Source organism: Crocuta crocuta, unplaced genomic scaffold, assembly GCF_008692635.1.
Source record: "Crocuta crocuta isolate KB4526 unplaced genomic scaffold, BGI_CrCroc_1.0 scaffold355, whole genome shotgun sequence".
In the NCBI taxonomy this organism is placed as follows: Eukaryota; Metazoa; Chordata; class Mammalia; order Carnivora; family Hyaenidae; genus Crocuta; species Crocuta crocuta.
In genome coordinates this window covers 416,866-443,777 of record NW_027527432.1, presented here as the reverse complement: position 1 = coordinate 443,777, position 26,912 = coordinate 416,866, and the positions used below count along the sequence as shown (strand labels likewise).

Here is a 26,912-nt window from a genome sequence, read left to right as displayed (position 1 = left end):
GGACACTTTAATTTTTTTTTTTGTAAGAGAGAGGCAAAACACTGTTTCTTATGATCAACATTTTAATTTTTCCTGTGGAGCAGGAGAATCAAAGCTGCTGTGGCGAGGGAGGGAAAGAAGAAAGAGATGAAGAAGGATGGTGGATAAATTTTCATACCATGTATGCTAGATGTTAAGTTCTAAGATATTTGTGACATGATGTAAGGAATGAAACATATTATGAAAAGAGTTAAAAAAATGGAATATTAGATCAAATAAATTAAATTTCTTCTCATGTTGTTTTAAAAACCTATGGTTGTTACAAAGTAAGAAATCTATACAATAATAAAAGTACTTATTAAAAAAGAGAGAGAGAGAGAGAATGAGCTCCACCTTCATAAACTGGTTACCTTCCAAAGGTCCCGCATCCAAATATCAACATATTGGGGGTTAGAGCTTCAACATATAAATTTGGTAGGTGGTAAGAGACAGAAACATTCACCCCATAACATGGAATTATGTGCAGTTTTCAGTACTACTACACTATTAAAAGGTAGGTATCCCATCCACGTTCTCCACATTTCACAAATTAGGAGCCTAAAATCTGGAGAGTGTCTCATTTAATGCGATCTAATGTCTCACTTAGAGCATATAAATGGCAGAGTCTGAATCCAAAGTGTAGGATTGCTGGTGCTTCNAAATGTTAGGACACTTTAATTTTTTTTTTTTTTTTTTTTGTAAGAGAGAGGCAAAACACTGCTTCTTATGATCAACATTTTAATTTTTCATGTGGAGCAGGAGAATGAAAGCTGCTGTGGTGAGGAAGGGAAATGAAAGAAGGGAAGGGAAGAGATGAAGAAGGATGGTGGATAAATTTTCATACCATGTATGCTAGATGTTAAGTTCTAAGATATTTGTGACATGATGTAAGGAATGAAACATATTATGAAAAGAGTTAAAAAAATGGAATATTAGATCAAATAAATTAAATTTCTTCTCATGTTGTTTTAAAAACCTATGGTTGTTACAAAGTAAGAAATCTATACAATAATAAAAGTACTTATTAAAAAAGAGAGAGAGAGAGAGAATGAGCTCCACCTTCATAAACTGGTTACCTTCCAAAGGTCCCGCATCCAAATATCAACATATTGGGGGTTAGAGCTTCAACATATAAATTTGGTAGGTGGTAAGAGACAGAAACATTCACCCCATAACATGGAATTATGTGCAGTTTTCAGTACTACTACACTATTAAAAGGTAGGTATCCCATCCACGTTCTCCACATTTCACAAATTAGGAGCCTAAAATCTGGAGAGTGTCTCATTTAATGCGATCTAATGTCTCACTTAGAGCATATAAATGGCAGAGTCTGAATCCAAAGTGTAGGATTGCTGGTGCTTCTGTGTTTTTTTTTTTTAATGTTTTTTATTTATTTCTAGGAGAGAGAGAGACAGCGTGAGCAGGGGAGGGTCCGAGAGAGAGGGAGTCACAGACTGAAACAGGCTCCAGGCTCTGAGCTGGCAGTCAGGGGCTCGAACCCACGGACCGCGAGATCATGACCCAAGCCAAAGTCGGACGCTTAACCGACTAAGCCACCCAGGCGCCCCGAGTGGTGCTGCGGTTTTTAACCTGCTCATATATTTTCATTTTGATAAACCTTTTAGGCTTCCAATGGTGATTTTATTGGCTAAATATAGGTTTTGGTTTGCAAATTGCATGAAGATTTTCTCAGACATTTTTATTTTTTAATAGGGAGAAGAGTGCAGTGAAACCCCATGTGCTAGTTACCCAACATCAACATTTTGCTCTTTTGGGTTAGGGTGTCTCATTTGTTAAAGAATACTTTAAGCAAATGTTAGCCATCATATGGATTCTCCAATAAACACTTCGTCTAACTGATATGCACCTCTGCTAATCCGTTGTCATTATCACAAAGTTAATAGTGATTCCTTAGTATCATAGAAAACTCAATCCATGGCCAGTTTGTGCAGGGGTCTTTTTTACAGTCATTTCAAATCAGTATCAATCAAGGTCTACACATTGCATTTGGTTGATATTTCTCTCAAGCTTATTTTAGTCTGTACAGCTTCCTTTATTTATTTGGGTAGACATGAGGCTATCTTGCCTGTCAAGTTGCACATATCCTAGATTTGGCTGATTATATTTTCATGGTGTCATGTATTCCCTACATTTCTTACAACTGGTAGTTATCTCTAGAGCCTTAGTGAGCTTTTAGTTTCAACTCTTTAGGATAACACTTCATTAGCAGTTCTGTGTAATTTTGATACATCATGGCAGAAGGAGCATGTCTTCTTGTCCTTCTTTAGTGATGCTGAGAAAGACTCCCAGATCCATCAGAGGCTACAGAGAGGCGTATTTATTTATATCACTTTTTTCCTGTATTTGTTAGCTGTGGTTTGTCTGTACAAGAGAAGTTTCCCTAATTGGCATTTATTTAGCCCAAATTCAGTCCTCAGAGGGCGCCTGAACAAACTTCATATTGTCCTTTATTTATTCATTTTCAGAACAATTCGTTGGTGCCCAGCAGCTACTCCTTTTTCTTATATGGAGTGAAGTTTGGTGTCTGTGAACTGTTTATTCATAGATTTTACTGTTGTATTTTTGGTCTTACTTTTTCTCATTTTTAAGCGTCATTCATTATTAATGTAATTAATCCTTTTTCTGTGATATATAAACCATATTTTTCTCAACTTATTTGTCATGTTTACTTTCCTTAAATAATAGTGTTTGCTGTGTTAAATCATTTTTTTCATGTTGCCAATTTTATAAATATGTTTTTAAATTCTTCTTGGATATTGAGTCATTGTTAGGAAAATTTTTATTAATCCAGAGTTGTAAAGGAATTCATTCATATTTCTATTCTTTCTATGGGATTTTCTGACCCTCTTGGAATTTATTCCGGCGGATGGTATAAAATGCATCCAAATTTATATTTTTCTCATATGGCTTCCACAGATCATAAACTCTTTCTTCCTCTTATTAATTTCAGTTGCTGCCATATACTAATTCCAGGAGAACCTCAGCTATCTTGTTTCCTTAGTCTGTTATGTACTAATGCAAAATTGAGTTTCGTAAAGTCTATGTGATATTTTATAAATACAGTTTTTAAATATTTAATAATATTTAATAATCTAAGAAAACTGGTTCCCTTCAATGCATTTCTCCTGGTAATTCTTTTTTAAAAATTGTTTTAATGTTTATTTTATTATTTTTGAGAGAGAGAGACAGAGTGTGAGGAGGGGAGGGGCAGGGAGTGAGAGGGAGACACAGACAGACACAGAAGGAGATCCAGTCTCTGATTGTCAGCACAGAGCCCAATGTAGGGCTTAAACTTACAAACCGTGATATCATGACCTGAGCTGAAGTTGGACACTTAGCCAACTGAGCCACCCAGGCACCGCTATCCTGGTAATTCTTAATATATTTCCAAGTAAAATTGATAGATAACTTGTCTGGAAACAGAAAAAAAAAGAAAAAAGAAAAAGTTAGTGATTTTCTTGAGATCACTTCAAATGAACATATTTAGCTTGGGTAAAATCAACACCTTTATGGTTTTGAGTCCCATTAAGCAGGAATATGGCTTGTCTTTTGTTTATTCAGTTTACTTTTGGCTCAGTAGTAACTTATGGACTGCTTATAGAATTTGCATATTTTTGTTAAGTTATACTTAGCTATTTTATGATATTTAAAAATTATTCATGTTAATTTATCCATTGATTTTTCTGTGTCTTCTAAAGGCAAAACCACATTTTTCCTTCTAATTTGTATGTGTCTTATTATTTTATTTATTTATTTTGCTAGAACTATTTTGGTTAATGGATCCAATATAATGACAAGTAATAGTGAAGATAATGGATATTTACTTGTTTTAAAAAGAAAAGGAAAGTCTGTAGTGTTTTCTTTGTAATCAAATGACTGGTTTCTACTAATAACATACTATACACATATACATGTATCTATAAATACTAATGTATATATACTTATACATGTATATATGAAATATCATTTAAGCTCTTTTTTATTGATTATTTTTAACCCAATGTATGCTACATTTTATCAAATGTCTGCCTTCTATGAAGATGAACATCAGATGGATTATATTCATGAATTTCTACTCTTTCTTTCCTATTAATCTTATTAGGTCATAATGTGTTTAATATGCTGATTGAGACTGTTTATTAACAATTCATTTGAGATTTTGCATTAGTGTTTGTAAGTGAGATTTGTTTTTTTTTTTATGCATCCATTACCAGGTTGTCTATAATTGTTATACTTACTATATAAAAATAATCAGGGGGGCGCCTGGGTGGCTTAGTCGGTTAAGCGTCCGACTTTCGCTTAGGTCATGATCTCGCGGTTCGTGGGTTCGAGCCCCGGGTCGGGCTCTGTGCTGACTGCCAGATCAGAGCCTGGAGCCTATTTTAGAGTCTGTATCTCCCTCTCTCTCTGACCCTCCCCTGCTCACGCTCTCTCTCTCTCTCTCTCTCTCTCCTAGAAATAACTTTAAAAAAAATAAAAAAATAAAAAAAAATAATTAGGGTGTTTTCCTTCATTTTTACTCTGGACTGGGTTGAGTAGCACTGACAATATCTGGTTGTTAAAGTTGTGGTGGGACTCCACTGTGTCCACCTGACCTGATGCTTTCTCACACAGGTAGTCTTTCTACAATATATTACATTTTTCTTCTATGGGAACTAAATTGTTTTGGAGAAAAACTTGAAACTACTGAAAAGGAGAAAAATACTTATATTTTTGAAAATTAGAACTTGAAGGTGAAAGTTTTTACAAAGGAAAATGTTATCAAATTGTGGAATATTGTTGTTTGTTAAGTCTGTGCTAGAAGGAACTGTAACCTTCATGACAAACTTGACCAGCCACTGAAGTTATAAATGTCTGGTCCATGAATCATTGATATTTTTATTTCATATGTGAACTATTAAATGTAATAAGGTGATTGATCAGATTCTTTAATAAAAAGCCTACTTTTATATACTTCAATATGAAGTAAGATAGAAGAAATAATTTTCACATTTTTACCATAAACAGATAAAACAAGTCAAGTGAGAAATAAATGAGACTGATCAGATTTGGATTCCAGAGGAATATATGGTTATGGCTAGGATTTTGGTTTCTATATGATATTATAGTAAATATTATACCCAAACTTATAATCTAAGTATTAAGCTAGATCTCGTAATGTGTGTGAAAGAACTGATGGTTGAAAACAAAATATCTTTGTTTTAATGAAACAACAAAGCAACAATTAATAGAAAAAGCCTGTAAAGATTTAAAATCTTTGCCTTCTTTTTCTTACCTAGTTTTTTTCTTAACATTGTTTTCTAGCTTCAAAAATTTGAAAATGCTTTGTTTTATAGGATCCAAATAGAGGGCCTCCATCATGGGAGCCAAGGACTGAGACTGAAAAGCAGGCATATTCACTGTGGTCATGGCTTTTAATGCAAGATTCAGTAGCATTACTACAACATGAAGCCAGCTGGACAGATTGATGGGCAAGATTAGTAATTAACTTTGTTGATATGAAAATTTTATTTCCATAACCATAAAGCGTGTTCTCTTTTAAAATTGTTATCAAGTAGTATTAGTTAATTTCATATATACACAGAAGTAAAACACACACACAAATATGTACGTATACATATACACATACACAGAACCTACATTTACGTGGAAGGGTCCTGCTCAAAATAATTTCAGAATAACTAATTAAAAATGTAATAATAAAACTATAAAATAATTATAATTAAATTTTGTAAAAACTTATCTGAACATATTTTAAGGAAGTATTACTTAAGCATCAATACAGAGATAAATATAGAAATGATTGATGAAAGATGCCTGGGTGGCACAGTCACTTAAGCATCTGACTCTAGATTTTGGCTCAGGTCAAGATCTCACAGTTTGTGGATTTGAGCCCTGTGTCCAGATCTGTACTGATGGAGCAGAGCCTAGTTTGGATTCTCTCTCTCTCCATCTCTCTCTCTCTCTCTCTCTGTCCCTCTCTCTCTTTCTTTCTCAAAAATAAATTAAAGAAAGAAATGATTGATCAATTTACTAATATGAAGTTGTTGAGGTTCAGCATGTCAGACATAACAATAAAAATACCAAGAAAGAGGAAACAAATAGGAATGGGAGGACTTCTCTAAATGATTCAAAATTATCCAAAAACAAAAGTTTCTATGCCCTTCTCAGGACTTTAGACTCTTACAAGTAAGGTCCCATGGCCCTTAGAACATTGACTGGCACATAATTACAGTTATATGTGACAGAAATATGATGATGATTGTGATGATGATGATGATAGTGGTGGTGGTGGTGGTGGTATTGGTGAAGGTGATGATCACTGTGTATTGATTATTTGGGGAAGGGAGGATACAACAGGAGGCCTTCTGAATTAGAAATAAGAATGGAAGTTGTAAAAGAAGTCAGGTAGAATGACGTTGAGAGAAGTCTATTCACAATGAATGGAGAGGATAGATCTCTTTGGGTACTCTGTAAAGAACTTTATGTCAAGAGCATAGTCAATATTTTGTCAAAACTAGCAGTATTCTAGTAAAATAAAAAAATTTCATCCCCTAGGTGATGTGTCCATTTGACTTGACTCAGAGCTCAGCTCCGCTTAAATAAAATCAATTTAAGATTCACTAAAGCATCACAGAAAAAAATTTGGAAATCTGACAATATTATATCTGTCTAAGTTTGTGATACTAATTAGTGCAAACAGAAGACCATCCCCTCCCCTCAAAATTAAAGAAAGACCTATATTACAAGGAACTTTGATAAGCTCCAGCAAATTCCTGGGGATCTATAAGAATGTTGTGCACCTGTGCAGAGTTGTGTGCATGCCCAGGAAAGACTTAGTAATGGAGAAGTTCCAGCCATTCACCTCTGGCTTTGAGGACCTGTGCAAACAGAAAATTAAAGCTAAGGCTGTCCTTTAAACTGTTCAAAGCTTGAAGTTATGACTCCACACAAAGATCTCCATGGCAGAATTAGATAGAAATACAGGCAACACGTTTTGTTTTGTTTTGTTTTTTTCAATTTTCAATTTATTTATTTATTTATTTATTTATTTATTTATTTATTTTACAAATAGTTTATTGTCAAATTAGTTTCCACATAACACCCAGTGCTCATCCNCCCTTCTTCTCCCCCTTGTTCCTCAGTTAAGTTCCTCCTAATCCTCTTATACGTGCAAACATATGATATTTGTCCTTCTCTGCCTGACTTATTTCGCTCAGCGTAACACCCTCAGGGTCCATCCATGTTGCTACACATGGCCAGATTTCATTGTTTCTCATAGGCAACACGTTTAAGGAAACTTTCTCACTGATCACTGGCCGACCACTGAATTATAATGAACTAAAAGTGAAGCTTAGGAGAGACCAGGCTTAAAAGCAAAAGCAAGAGCATAAAGTCAACAAAGTGTTAGGAAACTCAGTTGCTACACACTGTAGAAAATACAGATTTACAAATTAGAAGAGTCACTAAGAAAATGAAAAACAAGCACAAAACCAAAAAACCCAGAAACAGCAACCACCCCTTGAGTGGAAAGAGGATTCAGATACTGGAGTTGTTCTAATACGTTATCTAAAATGTCTGGTTTCCAATGAAAAATTACAAAACCTGCAAAGAAATAAGAAAGCATACCAATACACAGGAATAAAAGCTGTCAAAAAAAAATCTTTGAAGTGTCTCAGGTATTGGATGTAATAGACAGACTTTAAGTCAGCTATTCTACATTCATTCAAAGATCTAAAGTAAACCATGTCCAATGAATTAAGGGCAAGGAAAGTATGATAATTAAGTCTCACTAAATAGAGAGTATCTATAAAAAAGGTAGAAACTATTAAAAAGACGAGCGCCTGGGTGGCTCAGTCAGTTAAGTGTCCGACTTCTGCTCAGGTCATGATCTCACAGTCTGTAGGTTCAAGCCCTGTGTAGGGCTCTGTGCTGACAGCTGAGAGCCTAGAGCCTGCTTCAGATTCTGTGTCTCCCTCTCTCCCTCTGCCCCTCCCTGCTCACTTTCTGTCTCTCAAAATAAAGACATATGAAAGAAAAAAGAAAAAAGAGAAACTATTAAAAATAAATAATTTCCAATTCTGGAGTTAAGTAACACAATGACTGAAAGAAAAAAATCACTAGCCAGCTACAAACTACAGATTTGAGCAGAGTTGAAGACAGACTAGTAAAGATTATCTAGTAAGAGAAACAAAATGAAGACTGAATTGAGGAAAATGTATAGAAACTCATATATCGCAGGCACACCATGGCACATCATTATGTCTTTAATGAAAGTCTCAGAGAAAAAGAGCAGAGAAATAGGGCCAAAATTATTTGAAAATCTATCAACCTAAAGAAGCTCAACAAATTCCAAAGAACTCAAAGAGATACATACCTATCCACATCAGAGTCAAACTGATAATTTCTCAACAGAAACCATGGAGACCAGACAATTTCCTTCAAAATGTTGAAGCCGAAAGACTGTCAACCAATAATTCTAGAACTAGAAAACTCTTGTTCAAAAATGCAGGAAAATCCAAAGACAAGCCATAGAATACCAGAAAATATTTGTAAAATATGCCTAATAATGGACTTCACACAAAATATACAGATAACTCTTAAGCCTCAACAATAAGAAAACACATAACCCAAATTAAAAATGTACAAAAAATCTGAATACCTCACCAAAGAAGACATATACATGGCCAATAAAATCATGAAATGATGTTCAATATCATCAGTCATTAGGGAAGTGAAAATTAAACAGCAACCTACCACTTTACACCCACTGTGACTATTATAATTAGAAATACATATATTAGCAAATTTTGGAAATGCTATGGAGAAATTGGAGCCTTCAGATATTGCTGGTAGGATTTTAAGTTATTGCCTTGAAAAACAGTTTGGCAGTTTCCCAAAAATATTAAATATAGGGACTCCTGGGTGTCTAGTTGGTTAAGTGTCTGACTCTTAATTTCGGTTCAGGTCATGATCTCATGGTTCATGAGATGGAGCCTGACATTGGGCTCTGAGCTGACATTGGGAAGCCTACTTGGGATTCTCTATCCCTCTCTTGCTCTGTCCCTCCCCTGCTCTCTGTCTCCTCTGCATGCTAATTCTCTCTCTCTCTCTCTCTCTCTCTCTTTCTCTCTCTCTCTCAAAATATATAAGCTTAAAAAAAATTAGCTTTTCTTCATTTTTGACAGAGAGAGAGATTGCAAGCTGGGGAAGGATAGAGAGAGGGGGGCTCTAGCAAGCTCTAGCTTCTGAGCCGTCAGCATAGAGGCTGAACTGTCAGCACAGAGCCCAGTGCAGGCCCAATGTGGGGCTCAAACTCACAAACTATGATATCGTGACCTGAGCCAAAGTCAGACACTTTCTGACTGAGCCACCCAGGCACTCCAATAAATAAACTTTAAAAAATGTTAAATATAGTTACTCTATGACTCAACAATTCCACTCCTATTTATATACCCAAAGCAAATTTAAAACCTAAGTCAACACAAAATCTCATACACAGGTGTTCATAACTCTTGCACAATTAGGTGGATAATACTGTTATTTGCTTAAGTAGAAAAGTGGAAAAGAAACAAGTTTGAGTTAAGGGAAGGGAAATCTGTCCTTGAAACAGGTTAAACATGTGGTGCTTTTAGACATCCTATGAGAAAAGGGAGCTGGATACCTGATTCTTGAAATGTAGAAAAATGTCAAGACTAAGGCATTGACATAGGAGTCATCAGCATAAAGATGGTACTTAACATAATGGAGCAGGAAAATATTACCTAGAGAGAAAGTGATGTCAAAAAGGAAAAAAAAAAAAAAAAAAAAGGAAGAAGTCCAGGCCAAACTCTGAGGCACTTCAACTTTCAGACATCAGAGAGGAAAAGCCAGCAAAAGAGTCAGGAAAGGAACATCCAGTGAAGCGGATGAAAAAAACAGAAAGCAAGGGAATATAGTTTCAAGAAGAAGGAGTTAATTCTATTGAATGTTGCTGAAATCAAGTAAGTAACAGAAGGAGAATCTGAACACTGGATTTGGTAATATGTTGACTAGTCACAGGAGAGTATTAGATGGAGTAATAGAATGTATTGAAGAGTGAACAGGACGTGATTTATCAGAGACAACGACAATAAGTAGCCCTTTCAAGAAGTTTTGTCTTGAAGACAAGCAGAGAAGTAGGACAGTAGCAGCAGAAAATACATTTTTACTTTGTTTTACTGTACACCATGCTGAGGTTACCTGGTGACCAAGATGCTTTAAGTACCCCTCACCTTGACTAAATTTCACACAACCCTTTTCCTGCTAGGCTCCTGACTTTCCTTCTCTGACAGCATTTACTTTTAAAAAATGTAATTATAAGTTCTTTCTCTGACATTTGGAGATGTAAATCTTTTTAAAGGGTTCTTGCTAATTTCATAATAAATGACTTTCTCAAGGATCTGGGAGCCATCTCTTCAAAATATATTCAAGAAAGGCAATATCCCAATCTCCTAGTTTCTGTAGGAAGGTAATAGCCTAACTTCAGTGGGGCTTTGTTCCAAGTTGCAAAATTACCTCTCATCATAAAGATATGTGAAGCTTATTAGCAAACACTGGTGGACTATGACCTCTTTGTAATATCCTCCTGTTGCTTTCCACTTGCTCACCCTACCTTAAAAAACAAACAAATTCTATTGTTCTTTATTTTGATGGAGTTGAGTTCTAACTTTATTCTCCATTACAGTAGTCTTTTTTTTAAAAAAAATTAATACTTATTTATTTTTGAGAGAGACAAAGACAGAACATGAGCTGGGGAGGGGCAGAGAGAGAGGGAAACACAGAATCCAAAGCAGGCTTTAGGCTCTGAGCTGTCAGCACAGAGCCTGATGTGGGGCTCAAACCCATGAACTGTGAGATCATGACCTGAGCCAAAGTCAGACACTTAACTGGCTGAGTCATCCAGGTGCCCCATCCTATTACAATAGTCTTGAGTAAATTCTTCCTTATTTGTTAAATGTCAAATGTTCATGACAGCATTATTCATAAGAGTGTAGAAGTACACTCAAGCAAACTGCCTATCAGCTGACAAATGGGTAAGCAAAATATGGTATATTCATGTGGTAGAATATAAATAAGGGTGAACAACTGATGGGGCTACAGTATGAGTGAAACTTAAGTGCATTACACTAAGTGAAGGAGGTCAGTTTAAAAGATAACATGTATGATTCCATTTATATGCAATGTCCCAAATAGGTAAATCTATAGGTGGAAAATATATTAGTGGATGCCAAGGACTGGATGAAACAGGTGATGTGTGTGATGTGTGCAAGGGGAATAGGAAGTGACTGTTAGTGGATCTGAGGTTTCATTTTGGGGTGATGGAAATATTCTAAAATTACATTACGAAAATAGTTCCACCACTCTGAGAATATACTAAAAACCACTAAACTGTGCATGTTTTATGTATGCAGATTGCATGTCAATAAAGCTGTTTAATGAAACAAGTTAAAAAGAAAGAATTATAGCATAAAATCCTTTATGACAGTCTGATAGGAAGATAAAGCAAGCAGGACAGTGACTAATGGCCAAGTAAAATGTCTGTTTACTTCATAGAAATGTCTGGAGCCGAGTCTTAGTGCCTTGATATCAACATTGTCAAGTTAAAGGAGAGAAATTATACCAGCATTGGTGACAATAATTTCACAGTACAATACACAATCAAAAAGCTGGGGGTAGGGGCGCCTGGGTGGCTTAGCTGGTTAAGCGTCCGACTTTCGCTTAGGTCATGATCTCGCGGTTCGTGGGTTCGAGCCCCGCGTCGGGCTCTGTGCTGACTGCCAGCTCAGAGCCTGGAGCCTGTTTCAGTCTGTGACTCCCTCTCTCTCTGACCCTCCCCTGCTCACGCTGTCTCTCTCTCTCCCCTAGAAATAAATAAAACATTAAAAAAAAAAGCTGGGGGTATACCTGTGCTCTATTTTAGTCTTTGAATGAGGGAGCCAAGTTAGCAGTAATGGGCAGAAGGGAAAATACCAAGAATGCATACTGTCTTTAAGGATTTTGTAAACTGATCTTTGCAATGTTTAATTAGAAACTTTCAATTGCTTTATTAATATGTTTGTATTAGTATGTGCATACCAGTATGGTGCTTTTTATATTAAGGATTCGCTATCATCTTAAATATAAATGCATACATTTCCTACTACCACAGTCATGCCATCAGTGTCTATATGAATCAGTGAAGGGCTAACAGTACTAATGCTGTCATGTGTTGGGTGACAACATGGGTTATAGGCCTGCTTTTAGATGAGGCATGCCCTATCCCACATACCTTGTTATAGAGCCTGGACACAGGACAGTACCCCAAAAAGTAAGAGTTGCCCAAGTGCTGTTCAGAAGTGGGGACCCAGGAGTTGAGAAGCAGTAATTGGGACAATCTTGTGCTTGGGTCAGGAAGCCTACAGGGCCCTGTTAACAACACTTGTCCATGACACCTGGGTTTGAACAGGTTGCCACATTAGGCTTAAGGCAGCAGAAACACAATAGCATCTTGTTTCCTGGAGAGATTAATAAGGTGAGTGTTGGTCTCTAACAAAGGTCCAAGCAGGACTGAGAGTCAGTTGAACCCTGGAATCCTGGAGTGATTGCCTTATTAAATTAGTCTTTCCTGAGATCTGAATGGACTAAGTTTTAGGGAAGGTGAAGGTGGTGTAGGCCAGATAGTTGTATCTCAGAGTCTGGAAACTAGTGACACTCTGACCAGCATCTCCACTCTTTGAAAGTTGACCACAGCCTATGGTGACTAAAAGTCACCACAGTTAAAGAAGTAGAGACAAGTAGCCCCCTTATATGGGGGTCCACACAGATGATGACTAGACTTCTGACTGAGAATATCTTGCTGATCATGAAGATCTGCAGCAGGAACTCTCTGGGTTGAATGGCCTTTACCCATTAATTTTTGAGTTTTAGAGTCTTTGAGTAAATTTTTTAGAAGAAATATGACCTAAAATTTTAACTTCTGTCAAATGAACAGAATTATAATTTTGACATTAATGTTTTATAAACTTATGTCTTCAAAGGTAAATATTTGTTCTGTGTTTTCAGATGGCTACCCCAAAGAAGAAATGATTTATAGATGGAGAAAAAATTCAGTTGAGGCAGCTGATCAGAAATCCTGGCGCCTTTATCAGTTTGACTTTATGGGCCTCAGAAACACTTCAGAAATTGTAACAACATCTGCAGGTAGGACTTAATTTAAGAAAGAATAACTTTCAAAAAAAGTCTGACTTTTCTTCCCTGATTCCTAAGGCTACATATAATCAGACCCTTAATGTAAAATTCCATCATGCATATGTTTTAACTACTTATATTTGGGTAATCATATGCCTCAGTGATATCTGAGGCAAAACAACTGATTCAAAAGTAAAAATATTTTTAATATTTTAATTGGTATGGGAAAAGGATGATCAGAATTGCCTTTTCTAATCAAAATTTTAATTAAGTCTATATTTCCATCATATCCGTAAACTTAACTAGGATTCCCACTGTTGACTATATTTATATAAATTGATTTTAGTTATGATGAGAGTTGTACAACTTTCCACATACCTAATAAGAATAAAATATTATTGATAATCTCAACATGAAAGAAGTTGGTGTGAAATGTCCTTTGCATTTTAATTTCTAGTTTCTTTCTATCCTTTACTCTAAACTTTATTTTAAGCTTTTATTTCTTTTCTGATATATTGAAAATAATAATCCCCCAATCTGACTTCATTAAGTGACTATTATATGCATATTATGAAGTATGTAATTAGATGAAAAGAAGTGATTCATCTATTAATGTATTTGGATGTTTGGGAATTTTTGTTTTATAGAGGTTTTTGCTTTGTTTTATGGGATTTTTTTTGTCTGTTTTGATTATTTATTTATGCCTATGACCTACTATTTTGCAATTAATTTTCTTTTGCCAGGGTGTGGGGTGCAGATGGCTTTAAAGTCTCCATTTCTACTGACCTTAATGTTAATGTGAATAGTTTATTGGCTCTTAAAATCCCATAATAATTTTTTCACTAATAATAAAGATTAAAATGTAAACTATGATAATTAGTGGTAAATACCTTTAAAGGATAGTCTGAATTTTTGATAGAAGAGTAAAATATAGAACATTTCCACATTAAAATAAGTCTGAAACAGAGAAAAGCAAAACTTCCTAGTAGGTGTCATGGTGGTAAAGGTGAGAAATGGCATCTGTGTTTAAATATTAAACAATGATAAAAAGAATAGAACATCATAATTTATTTAAATGAGCTGTGGATGCAGCAAGAAAGGAAGTGTGTTGAAGATGCTTTTCCCCAATTATGTGTCACCTACATTAAGAATGTAATTCTGCTCCCTGGAAAGTTGTAATGCAGTAGCAGACGTTTTGGGTATAAGGCAGCCCAATGGGGGGTAACTAAATGAGGGATATCGATGCTGTTTTTCCACCCTTTGTGTTCCCTGAAAGATGATGTCAAAGGATAGGAAATGCAAAGACAAGTAAAACACAACTGGCCAAAGGGGTTTTGAAATCTACTGTAAGAGAATATCAGCACAGGGAAGTAGCAAATAGAGGGCCTGTGGAGTCAAGGTAATAGTCTGAGCAATTATGTGCTAGGTGTTATATTACCAGACAGAGAATTGGTTCCAAACTTAGGTTCAGCTTCTTGCTGCACAAAAAACAATACTCAAGAGAAAAGTGATGGTGGGAGAGGAAATGTTGCTTTATACACGAAGCTGGCAACCTGGGAAAATGGTGGAGTAACATCTCAAAGATCATCTTCCCAGTCGAGGTGAAGATGGAGGGTTTTAAAGGGGAAGGCATGGGAAAAGGGAGGGGGGCTGTATGCAGGAGAAGCAGGTGCCCTGGAAGCTGGTTCTGTGTTGATGTGACCCTGAACATAATTGCTGGTATCAGTGGCAGCTGTTTTCAAATATAGTCAGGACTTAAGTTCTGGGTAAGTTTGGTTCTTCACTCTTCAAGGTCAGGGGTCTGAAAATTTCGGGGAAAGTAAGTTAGTTTGGCTACAGATTAAGAGTTTATGTCTGCAAGCAAAGAGTGCCTACGTTTGCAATACATTAACCCGCCTTTTTTTTTTAGTATTCTGGTGGAAATTCATTTTAAGATTAATAACTATCATTTTTTTAAAAATTATATATGGGATTCCAACCAGGATTTTTTTTCTTAAATATTTAATTGTCAAGTTGGTTTCCATATAACACCCAGTGCTCATCCCCACAAGTGCCCTCCTCCATGCCCATCACCTCCCTTCTCCTCTTCCCCACCCCCATCGGCCCTCAGTTTGTTCTCAGCATTCAAAGGTCTCTCATGGTTTGCCTCTCTCCCTCTCCGCAACTATTTTTCCCCTTCTCCTCCCCCATGGTCGTCTGTTAAGTTTCTACTAATCCACCTATAAGTGAAAACATATGGTACCTGTCTTTCTCTGCCTGACTTATTTCGCTCAGCATAACACCCTCGACTTCCATCCATGTTGCCACAAATGGCCAGATTGCATTCTTTCTCATTGCCATGTAGTATTCCATTGTATAGATGAACCACATCTTCTTGATCCATTCGTCAGTTGATGGACTCTTAGGCTCTTTCCATGTTTTGGCTATTGTTGAGAGTGCTGCTATGAACATTGGGGTACATGTGCCCCTATGCATCAGCTCTCCTGTATCCCTTGGATAAATTCCTAGCAGTGCTATTGCTGGGATATAGGGAAGTCCTACTATTAACTTTTTGAGGAACCTCTACACTGTTTTCCAGAGGAGCTGCACCAGTTTACATTCCCACCAACAGCGTAGGAGGGTGCCTGTTTCTCCACATCCTGGCCAGCATCTAGAGTCACCTGATTTGTTCATTTTAGCCACTCTGACCGGCGTGAGGTGGCATCTCAGTGTGGTTTTGACTTGTATTTCCCTGATGAGGAGGGACGCTGAGCATCATTTCATGTGTCTGTTGGCCATCTGGATGTCCTCTTTGGAGAAGTGTCTGTTCATGTGTTCTGCCCATTTCTTCAATGGATTGTTTGTTTTTTGGGTGTGGAGTTTGGTGAATTCCTTATAGATGTTGGATACTAGTCCTTTATCTCATATGTCATTTGCAACTATCTGTTCCCATTCCGTCATTTGCCTCGTAGTTTTATGGATTGTTTCCTTTGCCATGCAGAAGCCTTTTATCTTAATGAGGTCCCAGTAGTTCATTTTTGCTCTTGATTTCCTTGCCTTTAACGATGTGTCAAGTAAGAAATTGCTGCGGTTGAGGTCAAAGAGGTTTTTTTCCTGCTTTCTCCTCTAGGGTTTTGATGGTTTCCTGTCTCACATTGATGTCCTATATCAATTTTGAGTTTATTTTTGTGTATGGTGTGAGAAAATGATCTAGATCCTGAGGTCATGGGAATTCACTTTCTTCTCAAGTGCTCATGGCACATTCTCCAAGATAGATCACATACTGGGACATAAAGCAGCCCTCAATAAATATAAAAGAATTGAGATCATACGATGCACACTTTCAGATCACAATGCTATGAAACTGGAAATCAATCACAGGAAGAAGTCTGGAAAACCTCCAAAAAAATGGAGGTTAAAGAACACCCTACTAAAGAACGAATGGGCCAATCAGGCAATTAGAGAAGAAATTTAAAAATACATGGAAACAAATGAAAATGAAAATACAACAATCCAAACTCTATGGGATGCGGCAAAGGCAGTCCTAAGAGGAAAGTACATTGCATCCCAGGCCTATTCAAAACTTAGAAAAAGCACAAGTACAAAATCTAACAGCTCACTTAAAGGAACTAGGGGGAGAGCAACAGGAACACCCCAAACCCAGTAGGAGAAGAGAAATAATAAAAATCAGGGCAGAAATAAACCATATAGAAAAAACAGTTGAACAGATCAAGGAAACCAAGAGTTGGTTTTTTGAAAAAGTAAACAAAATTGACAAACTTCTAATCAGGCTTCTCAGTAAGTTAATCCTTAAGACTGGTTGGAGTGCTATTACACTAGTGTGGGTTTTTTAAAATGTGGAAAACATTCAGTGGCAGCAAGAGTTTTCAGTCTCATTAGAAAATCATGGTAGTCATAAAAGACTTATGAACAAACTAAGAATTTATACACCAGGATAACAAATAGACATTATATTAAACTAAATTCCATGCAATATAGATGCAATATTTAGGGCAGTCATTTATGAATAAGAAATGAATGTTTCCCAGGAATTGTTTTTCACTTTTTCCACGAAGTCAATGAATGTATTGGCATTGATAGACAGATGTTCTCCATCTGCTCCTCTTCTCTGACATCTTCTGTTTTTATTTGAAACTTCACATTATGTTGAATCTTATAAATCACTCTCTCCCCTTTAGAAAATAAGCAAAAAATATATTCTAAAGACATTAATATATATTAAAAATTAAACTCACTTGCCTCTAATAAATCAGATGTTGTTTAAGATGAGAGTGAGATGTAAATGATGGATTTTCATTCTTCATTTCTAAACGTTTCGTGGGCCTAAGGTGTTTGCCATCTCCCCTGTGGCCATGCTTATCTGTAGCAGCCCAGAATACTCTATTTCCTATTTCCCCAGTGGAAAACCCTGGCGAAATTATTACAACCACTTTTACACACTCTCTCAGTTCCCTTTTCCCCTTATTCTTGCACACGATCCAACTCTGGTGAAATCCAGCCCTCTGCCCACTCCACACCACACCCATGCAGCATTATGGAGGAAAAATAATAATAAATAAAAACACACTATTTTCCATCAACACTATCTTTTGAAGTTTATTGGCCATGAATTTCAAGAAAGTTTTAAGGTTATCATATTACATTGTGCCCAGCGTTTTTCAATCTTTTATTCATTATCACCTCTCCTAAGGTGTCTTTTTAGATATTATTAACCACTTCCCTTAGAAATACTGATACTAAAGGGGCCCTTGGCTAGCTCAGTCGACTGAGCATCTCACTTCAGCTCAGGTCATGAACTCACAGTTTCATGAGTTTGAGTCCCGGGTCTGTGATGACAGCTCCAAGCCTGGAGTCTGCTTCCGATTCTGTGTTTCTTCTCTCTCTCTGTTGCTCCTTCACTCATTCTCTCTCTTTCTCTCAAAAATAAAGATTAAAAACTTTTAAAAAGAAATACTGATATGAATGATATGCTTGTATATCTTTTCATGTATTATGTCCTTTTAGAGGACTACACATATCAAAGATTGCCTCTCCTCCCAAAAAAGATTTCATTCCCATAGGAGTAATATCACCTCTATTAAAATGTACGCTCCAGTCTATTTATTCTTCCACTTCCCTGGATGGCCAGTTCCTATTTTGTTTTTGGTCCCAACCGCATTCTTGACTTTCCTCTAGTGACCTTGCTCCTCACTGTTCCTAGAATATTGAGAAATTCAGAGAACATCCACACTTTTGCCTACCTCTTGCAATCCCCATTGCTTATCTACATGTGCACCAGGTTCTGTTTCTTTTCCCCTACATAAGATATTGCTCCAACACATCTCCCTCTCTCACACACTATTTATTTTTTACTCTCTACTGGATCATTACTACCATCTACATAAAAGCAAACTTTTATTTAAGTAATCTTTTTTAAAAAATGGTTTCAATAAGTTCTCCAGCATGCAAAAAAAAAAAAAAAAGCACAAACAAATGGTGTAATTAAGAAGAAGTTAATGAAGGGAAGAAATTTTATACAATCTTGCTGGTAGGGCTTATGACATACTTAAATAAGGCATTGTGGTAGGCAGAATAATAGCTCTCAAAGACGTCCATTTTCTAATCCCCAGAACTTGTGAATACATCATGTTATCATGTTATTTGACAAAGGAGAATTAAGGTGCCTAATGGAATTAAGGTTGGTAGTCAGCTGACCTTAAGACAGAGAGTTTATCCTGAATTATCTAGATGGGTTAAATGTGGAATAAGGAGGCAGAAGAAGAGAGTCAGAAGAAAATGTGACTGTGGAAGAAACTCATAGAGGTACAACTTTGCTGGGTTTGAAGATGGAGGAAAAGGCCACCAACCAAGGCAAATGGGTGGTTCTAGAAGCTGGAAAGAGCAAGGAAACAAATTCTAGAACTTCTAGAAGGGAACATGGCCCTACTGACATCTTAATTTTAGCCAAGAAAGGTATGTCATATTTCTAAACTGAAGAGCTATAAGATAAAAATGTTTGTTGTTTCAAGCCACTAAGTTTGTGGTCATTTGTTACAACAGCAATAGGAAACTAATATAGATATATTGCAGTAACCTCGAGTTAGTGATATTGGGAATCTATTACCACTTAGCTGAAGAGGCAATAAGTGGGAGTGGTTACTGGAATCTGGAGAAATAGTTGCAGTGAAAGGGCTGCATAACAGCTAATATCACTTTCAGCAGAGAATCCAGCCGAACTGCCGCACTGAGGCAGGAAGGGAGTCTAAGAATACATGCCTTAACCTCCTTTACCTCACATTATCTGTCCTTTTTCCCCAATGGCCAGAAGCCAAGAATCAGGGAACTTATATGGTGTGGTGCAGACAGAAGCTTCCTGGGCATAAAGCAGGTGGGAAAGATTAGAAGGTAGATATGGAGGGTTTTATTCTTCCATATTCTAGAGTATTATTCCTCCACAAGCTACTGCCCTATTTGTGCCCTTTGCAGCAAACTCTTCTAAGGAGTCTTCTAGTCTCACTTACCTGGTACCTCCATGCCATTCTCTTGAGCCCACCCCAGCCAGGTTTTCCTCTTCACTGCTCCACCAACACTATTCTCAGAAAGGTTACCTGGGACCTCTAAAATGCTAAACCTCCTTGTCTCTCTATGATTCCTCTTACCTCTTCTCTTGGTTCCCAAGACGCTCCTCTCTTGGTTCTCCTTCCCCTGATGTCTCTTCCTTCACAGTTTTGTATTGGACCTACATTTTCTCACACTTTGCTTGTCTGGGAGTGCCCTGGTATTTATACTTACTCCCCTATGAATCTCATCCAGGCTTCTGTGGTGTGAACTCCAAATTTACATCTCCAGCTCCAGATCAAATAACTCATAAATTCCAGCCTCCGGGACCCAGCTACATTCTCAAGATCTCCTCTGGGATTTCTCAGAGATCAGTCCCACTCAGCATGTCCCAAACTGATGCCTACACAGGCAATTCTACCTATAGTCTTTCCCTACCAGATGATGACCCCTCCACCCTTTCATTTTCTCAGGCCTAAACTCCAGGATCATCAACTCTTCCCTTCTTTTATAGAACAAATCCAAAATATCAGCAAATGCTGTTAACTATACTTCCAAAATATTCTAAATATGATGGTTTCTACCAATTGCATTGCTACTATCCTGATCTGACCCACCATCATCTATTTCCTGAATTATAGCATTAGCCCCCTTATTTATCCCTTTGATTATAGACTTGCCCACTTATGGCCCACAGGAAAGTGATATTTCATTACTGAAGTCAACATTCCTCCACTGGAAACTTTTCCATGACTCCTCTTCTTGTGTAGACAAATGCCAGTCTTTATGATGGCCTACAAAGCACCGAAAGATTCACTTCCTGATGGCCTACTCCCACTTCTCACCCAAGCACTCTCTCTGACTCTATTCTCACCATATCAAGCATATTCTCACCATATGACTTTTGACTGACTGTTCTATGCCTAGATATCTTTCATCAGGGTTTCTGCATGACTAACTCCCCTATTTTCTGTACGTCTGTGCAAAGAAATAATCTTCTCATTGAATCCTACCCTATGAGCAATCTCTGCCTTCACTAGTTGATATAATTTATCATATAATTTATGTATTTATTATTTTTTCTTTTTTGTATTACATTAAGGGGTTATTGTCTATGTTGTTAACTAATTATATGAAACATGTAGACTGTGGTTGCTCCTAGTGATGTTCTCCTAAATGAGATAGAGAGGAAAATATTTTGAGGAAGTCTGTTAGGAGGAGTATATGAGTCTAGGCAAGAAGTCATTAGTGTTATCAAAAAGAAAGAAAAGGAAGTATTATATTTAAAAGACTTTCTGTCAGTCAAATGGACAAGTCTAGTAAGTGATATGTAAGTATATGGGGTAAGACAAATACCAAAAGGAAAGAGGAACGAAGTAAAACATATTGGAGCAATATGTGATCACATCACTAAAATAGGATTGGACATTTGTTGGAGGGAATCATGAGACTGGCTCAGATATTCTGGAGGAAAATTCTCATTAAGTTTTCTCAATGGCAGATATGACTCCAAATCTAGTAGGCTTATCTCTTACTAATGAAATAGGGACTGAACAAGTTGATGTCCATTTTTCTGCAGTAGAACCATGTTTGAATAACTAGTCACACCCAGAAATTTATACCCATAAGAACAGATCTACATCTGTGCACCTAAGTGATTCAGTCAGTTAGGCATCTGACTCTTGATATCGGCTCAGGTCATGATCTCGCTGTTGTGAGATGGAGCCCATGTTGGGCTCCGCACTGACAACATGGGAGTCTCCTTGGGTTTCTCTCTCTCCCTCATTTTCTTTCTCTGCCCCTCCTCAACTTGCACATCTGCGCACACTCGCTCTCAAAACAAATATATAAACGTGAAAAAAAAAACAGATCTAAGTCAAATAGTTTTTGGAATAATGCCTGCCTGAAGTGGAATCCCTCCCTGATTGCCCTAGCCTATGGAGTTCTTTGGCGGAAGGGAATACAGCTGTTAGATTTCACTTGCACTTCCAGGGAGATTCCTAGGATCTTACTTTGTGCAATATCCATTCTGGCATCTGGTTGTAAGGCTGCGAGTAAAACATTTCCCCAAAGATTTGTAAAGCAGTTTGGTAATTGGGCAATCTCAAATACAGCACAATGAGCTGGATGACTTTGGCTATAATAATGCCAGCTAATGTGGGGCACCTGAGTGGCTCAGTTGGTTAAGTGTCTGACTTAAGCTCAGGACATGTTCTCACAGTTCATGAGTTCAAACCCCATGACAGGCTCTGTACTCACAGCTCAGAGCCTGGAGCTTGCTTTGAATTTTGTGTGTATGTGTGTCTCTCTCTCTTTCTTTTCTTTTTTTTTTTTTTTTACAAATAGTTTATTGTCAAGCTGGTTTCCACATAACACCCAGTGCTCATCCCCACAAGCGCCCTCCTCCATGCCCATCATCCCCCTCCCCCCCCACATCCATCAGTCCTCAGTTTGTTCTCAGCATTCAAGAGTCTCTCATGGTTTGCCTCTCTCCCCTTCCTCCACCATTTCCCCCCTTCTTCTCCCCCATGGTCCTCCGTTAAGTTCTTCCTAATCCTCCTATACATGCAAACATATATTTGTCCTTTTCTGCCTGACTTATTTCACTAAGCATAACACCCTCAAGGTCCAACCATGTTGCTACACATGGCCAGATTTCACTGTTCCTCATTGCCATGTAGTATTCCATGGTATAGATAAACCACATCTTCTTGATCCATTCGTCTGTTGATGGACACTTAGTCTCTTTCCATGTTTTGGCTATTGTTGAGAGAGCTGCTATGAACATTGGGGTACATGTGCCCCTATGCATCAGCACTCCTATATCCCTTGGATAAATTCCTAGCAGTGCTATTGCTGGGTCCTAGGTGAGTTCTGTTGTTAATTTTTTGAGGAACCTCCACACTGTTTTCCAGAGGGGCTGTATCAGCTTACATTCCCACCAACAATGTAGGAGGAGGGTGCCCGTTTCTCCACAACCTCGCCAGCATCTAGAGTTCTCTGATTTGCTCATTTTAGCCACTCTGACTGGTGTGAGGTGGTATCTCAGTGTGGTTTTGATTTGTTGTTCCCTGATGTGTCTCTTTCTTTCTATACCCCACCCCCAGATTGTACTCTCTCTCTAAAATAAACTTAAAAAAATAATGCTAGTTCATGTATAATATTCCAGTTATTATTTTAAATGTTTTACATGAACTAACTCATATGAATTTCACAATTCCTACTCATTTATTACTCTTGCCATAGAGGAGTAGTTTCAAAGGGCTTCAAAGCATTCCAGTTCCACCAATAACTTGCTGTTAGCACACTACTTTATCTAGACAAGTTTTGGGTTCTCTAGAACCCCTGACAAGCCTTATACACATAGGATGATTATGTTGCGAAGGGCTGTTAAATACAGACAAAGTAATCTTTCTGTTAAAATATCAAGACAGATAACTCTAATCTATTTAAAAAGTTGTGAAAGTGTTCATAAATGGGCTGATTTCCCCTGGAATGTTTTTATGCAAACTTTGCTATGTCTTTAAAAGTATTTTTAACTACTATTCTTAGATTCAGTCATCTAATAACTCTTTTAATTGCAAAAAAGTTCGTAGAAAACTAAAATGTTCTGGACATCTCTTCATCTTAAGAAGTCTCCAGGCTCACAAGGAATACAAGGATTTAAAATTTAGTGAGAGGTGTTTAAATATAAATGTGTCTCATCAACTGCAGCAGAAGTATAGAGGTAAAGAAAGAGCTATTTGCTGGAACTTCACATGTGATCAGTGTTTCAGCATCTCACCACCNTCATGACCTAAACGAAAGTCGGACGCTTAACCGACTAAGTCACCCAGGCGCCCCATGTTTATTTATTTTTGAGAGAGAGAGACAGAGCATGAGTCAGGGAGGGGCAGAGAGAGAGGGAGACACAGATTGCAAAGCAGTCTCCCCAAGGGTCTCTAACTCATGAACTGGGAGATCTTGACCTGAGATGAAGTCAGAAGCTTAACCAACTGATCCACCCAGGCACCCCTCCCCACCATTTTCTATAGGTCACCAGTATATTACAAGATACCAACATCAGTGTTAGCCAAAGTGTTTCCTAACCACAGCAATAAATTAAGAAACACTCCATTACTGTATTCTGCTTCTGGAGATGTCCCATGTGTCTTAAACAAAGAAGAATTGTGTTAAATAAATCAGTCTGTTTAATCCTGCACTTTTCAGATCATTATACCAGAAAATATTTTTTTCATGGAATAACCAAAAATTTCCCTGGCAGCATTGTTAGTCTGCAAAAGAATCATTTTGGGGATTCCATTTGTGTCTAATAATATGTTTTTAGGATTTGAAGATATGTTGAATACTAAATATCATCACTAAGGGAGAAATGCCAAAAAAAATTGCCCCACAAAATCAACCTACTAGTCAATAATTGAGCTTTTTACATGGAATAATATGAAATATTTACATGTGCCTCTCACATGTACTCTCAGAGAGGAAAAGAAGAATTGCATTCTGCTACAGAGAAGCTGGCAGATTTATTTCTCATTTATGTTTTTATCATGAAGAATACTAATTTCCTTCAAGTGAGATTATTTATTTTTACCAATACTGTGGCCATAAGAAAATTAGATTAAATCTGAGTTGACACTTTTAAAAAGTTTTATAAACATAGTCAATCTTTTGTTAATTATACTTGTAATGAAAACATTCTTTACATGTAAAAAATATTCCAATACCTATATTTACTAATTGATAAGCTTTAACATGCACCGTTAGCCATTGATAGGCATTAATAACATTCTGAACACAATTCTATTAGATTGTTGTTGATTATTATCAAAATCCAAATTATGTGAACCAGGAAATTGATTCATTAGTAGAATGAGTGTTTACAAAATAAACATTACAAATAGTTTTTTTTAGGAATTTCTTTATTTGGCAATTGCATTCTTATGCTGTGATGTCTCAAAGACAAAAAAAAAAAAATCTGTTCCTGCAGGAGTTTACTTACTGATCAAATATATTAGGGTTTTTTGGGGGGATGGGGCGCCTGGGTGGCTCAGTCAGTTAAGCATCCAACTTCGGCTCAGGTCATGATCTCACTGCTTGTGGGTTCAATCCCTGCGTCGGGCTCTGTGCTGACACTCAAAGCCTAGAGCCTGTTTTGGATTCTGTGTCTCCCTCTCTCTCTGGCCCTTCCCCACTCACACTCTCTCAAAAATGAATAAATGTTTAAAAAAATTTTTAAAGAAAATATTAGGTTTTTATACTTTTCAGGGTATGTTTATAATTCAGGTGAGTTTCGTGTTATTCAGGGTCTTCTCACACTATTCTTAGCTTCACATCATTTTCTAGGATGCCCAGAGTGGTGTTACAAATGCAGTTTGGAGAGATCTGACCTGACCCCCCACTTTCTACTGAGGGAATTCCTGGGTAGCATATCTCTCTGTGTAGAAATTCAAATATAATGTAATTTATGTCCAACACGGATTTGAGAAAGAGGTACTATGAGCCCCTTAAACCCCAAAGCAGCATCATGACAAATGTCTGGCATTGCCTTGTTAATCTTCTTCAAAATCTTTTGTAAGTAAGTGAAATGTTTTTATTACAACAATTCATTTATTCATTTAAATAATTTGCAAAGATAAAACTTAAACCTCTGGTTACTATTAAGGTTTTCAAGAAAGTGCAGCAAGGATAGGTGGGAACATTTCTCAAATATAAATGTTCATAAGCTCTGTGCACTCAAGATAACATGAGATGGGAGTGTGGTAGCTGGAGCCCACAAAGATGAGAAAGCATGCTATGCCTGCACACCACAGTGTGCTGTTCCGTACATGTTTTTCTGGCCATATCCAGCATGAGTTCAGGTGTCAACATTTAAGACAGTTTAATGAATATTCATGAAACACTGTTGTGTGGCTAAGTGTGTCAGGCATTTTGCAATATGGAGGGTCACTCACAGTGTCCTGATAGCCTTTTAGAGGACCCCTGCTAAATAAATGTCTATTTATAGACCAATGTCATTTGTTTTCAATCTTCTAATTCAACATGATAATAATATAGAATTACACATCTCTTGCTTCCAAGAAGATTAAAGCATTTGGAGCATTATCTATCTCAATGGTTCTCAGAAATCATTGTGAAGCTTGAAAATGGATATTATTATTCCATGTTTTTAAACATGTATAAATAATTTACTATGTAACTTATCTGTGAAGTGCATGAGCATTGAAAAACTTCACAATCATGGGGCCAGGTGTCCAATCTCTAGATATGTTGCCAACACCAAGTACTTTGAGATGGACTGATGTCATTATTGCCTCACATTGCCATGGAACCTGTGTGAGCACTATCTTCACTAATCCCAATATCCTTTTGGTGTGACCCTGGACAGCCACTTTTAAATGACTGGTCGTCCTTTTCTCTGTTAAGATAACAATAATATAAAAGTATGATTTTTATGACTGAGACTTTGATATAAAATCATAAATATGTTTTTTAAATATATCATATTGCAATTTTTTTTCCAAATAGTTTATTGTCACGTTAGTTTCCATATAACACCCAGTGCTCATCCCCACAAGCGCCCTCCTCCATGCCCATCTCTCCCCTCCCCCCAACACCCATCAGTCCTCAGTTTGTTCTCAGCATTCAAGAGTCTCTCATGGTTTGCCTCTTTCCCTCTTCCCCACTATTTCCCCCCTTTTTCTCCCCCATTGTCCTCCGTTAGGTTCCTCCTAATCCTCCTGTACATGCAAACATATTGTATCTGTCCTTCCCTGCCTGACTTACTTCGCTCAGCATAACACCCTCAAGTTCCATCCATGATGCTACACATAGCCATATTTCATTCTTTCTCATTGCCATATAGTATTCTATCATATAGATAAACCACATCTTCTTGATCCATTCGTCCGTTGATGGACACTTAGGTTCTTTTCATGATTTGGCTATTGTTGAGAGTGCTGCTATGAACATTGGGGTACATGTGCCCCTATGCATCAGCACTCCTGTATCCCTTGGGTAAATTCCTAGCAGTGCTATTGCTGGGTCATAGGGGAATTCTATTGTTAATTTTTTGAGGAACCTCCACATTGTTTTCCAGAGGGGCTGCACCAGTTTACATTCCCACCAACAGTGTAGGAGGGTGCCCGTT

The 26,912-nt window shown here is 37.2% G+C and overlaps 1 protein-coding gene across 1 annotated transcript in view; it reads left to right on the top strand.

Moving 5' to 3' along the window:
- GABRG3 (gamma-aminobutyric acid type A receptor subunit gamma3) overlaps positions 1-26,912 on the top strand; it is a 700,780-nt gene that overhangs the window by 604,333 nt on the left and 69,535 nt on the right. The window contains exon 6 of the mRNA XM_077759260.1: positions 13,103-13,240. Within this exon, the coding sequence (XP_077615386.1) occupies positions 13,103-13,240 (138 nt within the window). The remainder of the gene's footprint in view (positions 1-13,102; positions 13,241-26,912) is intronic.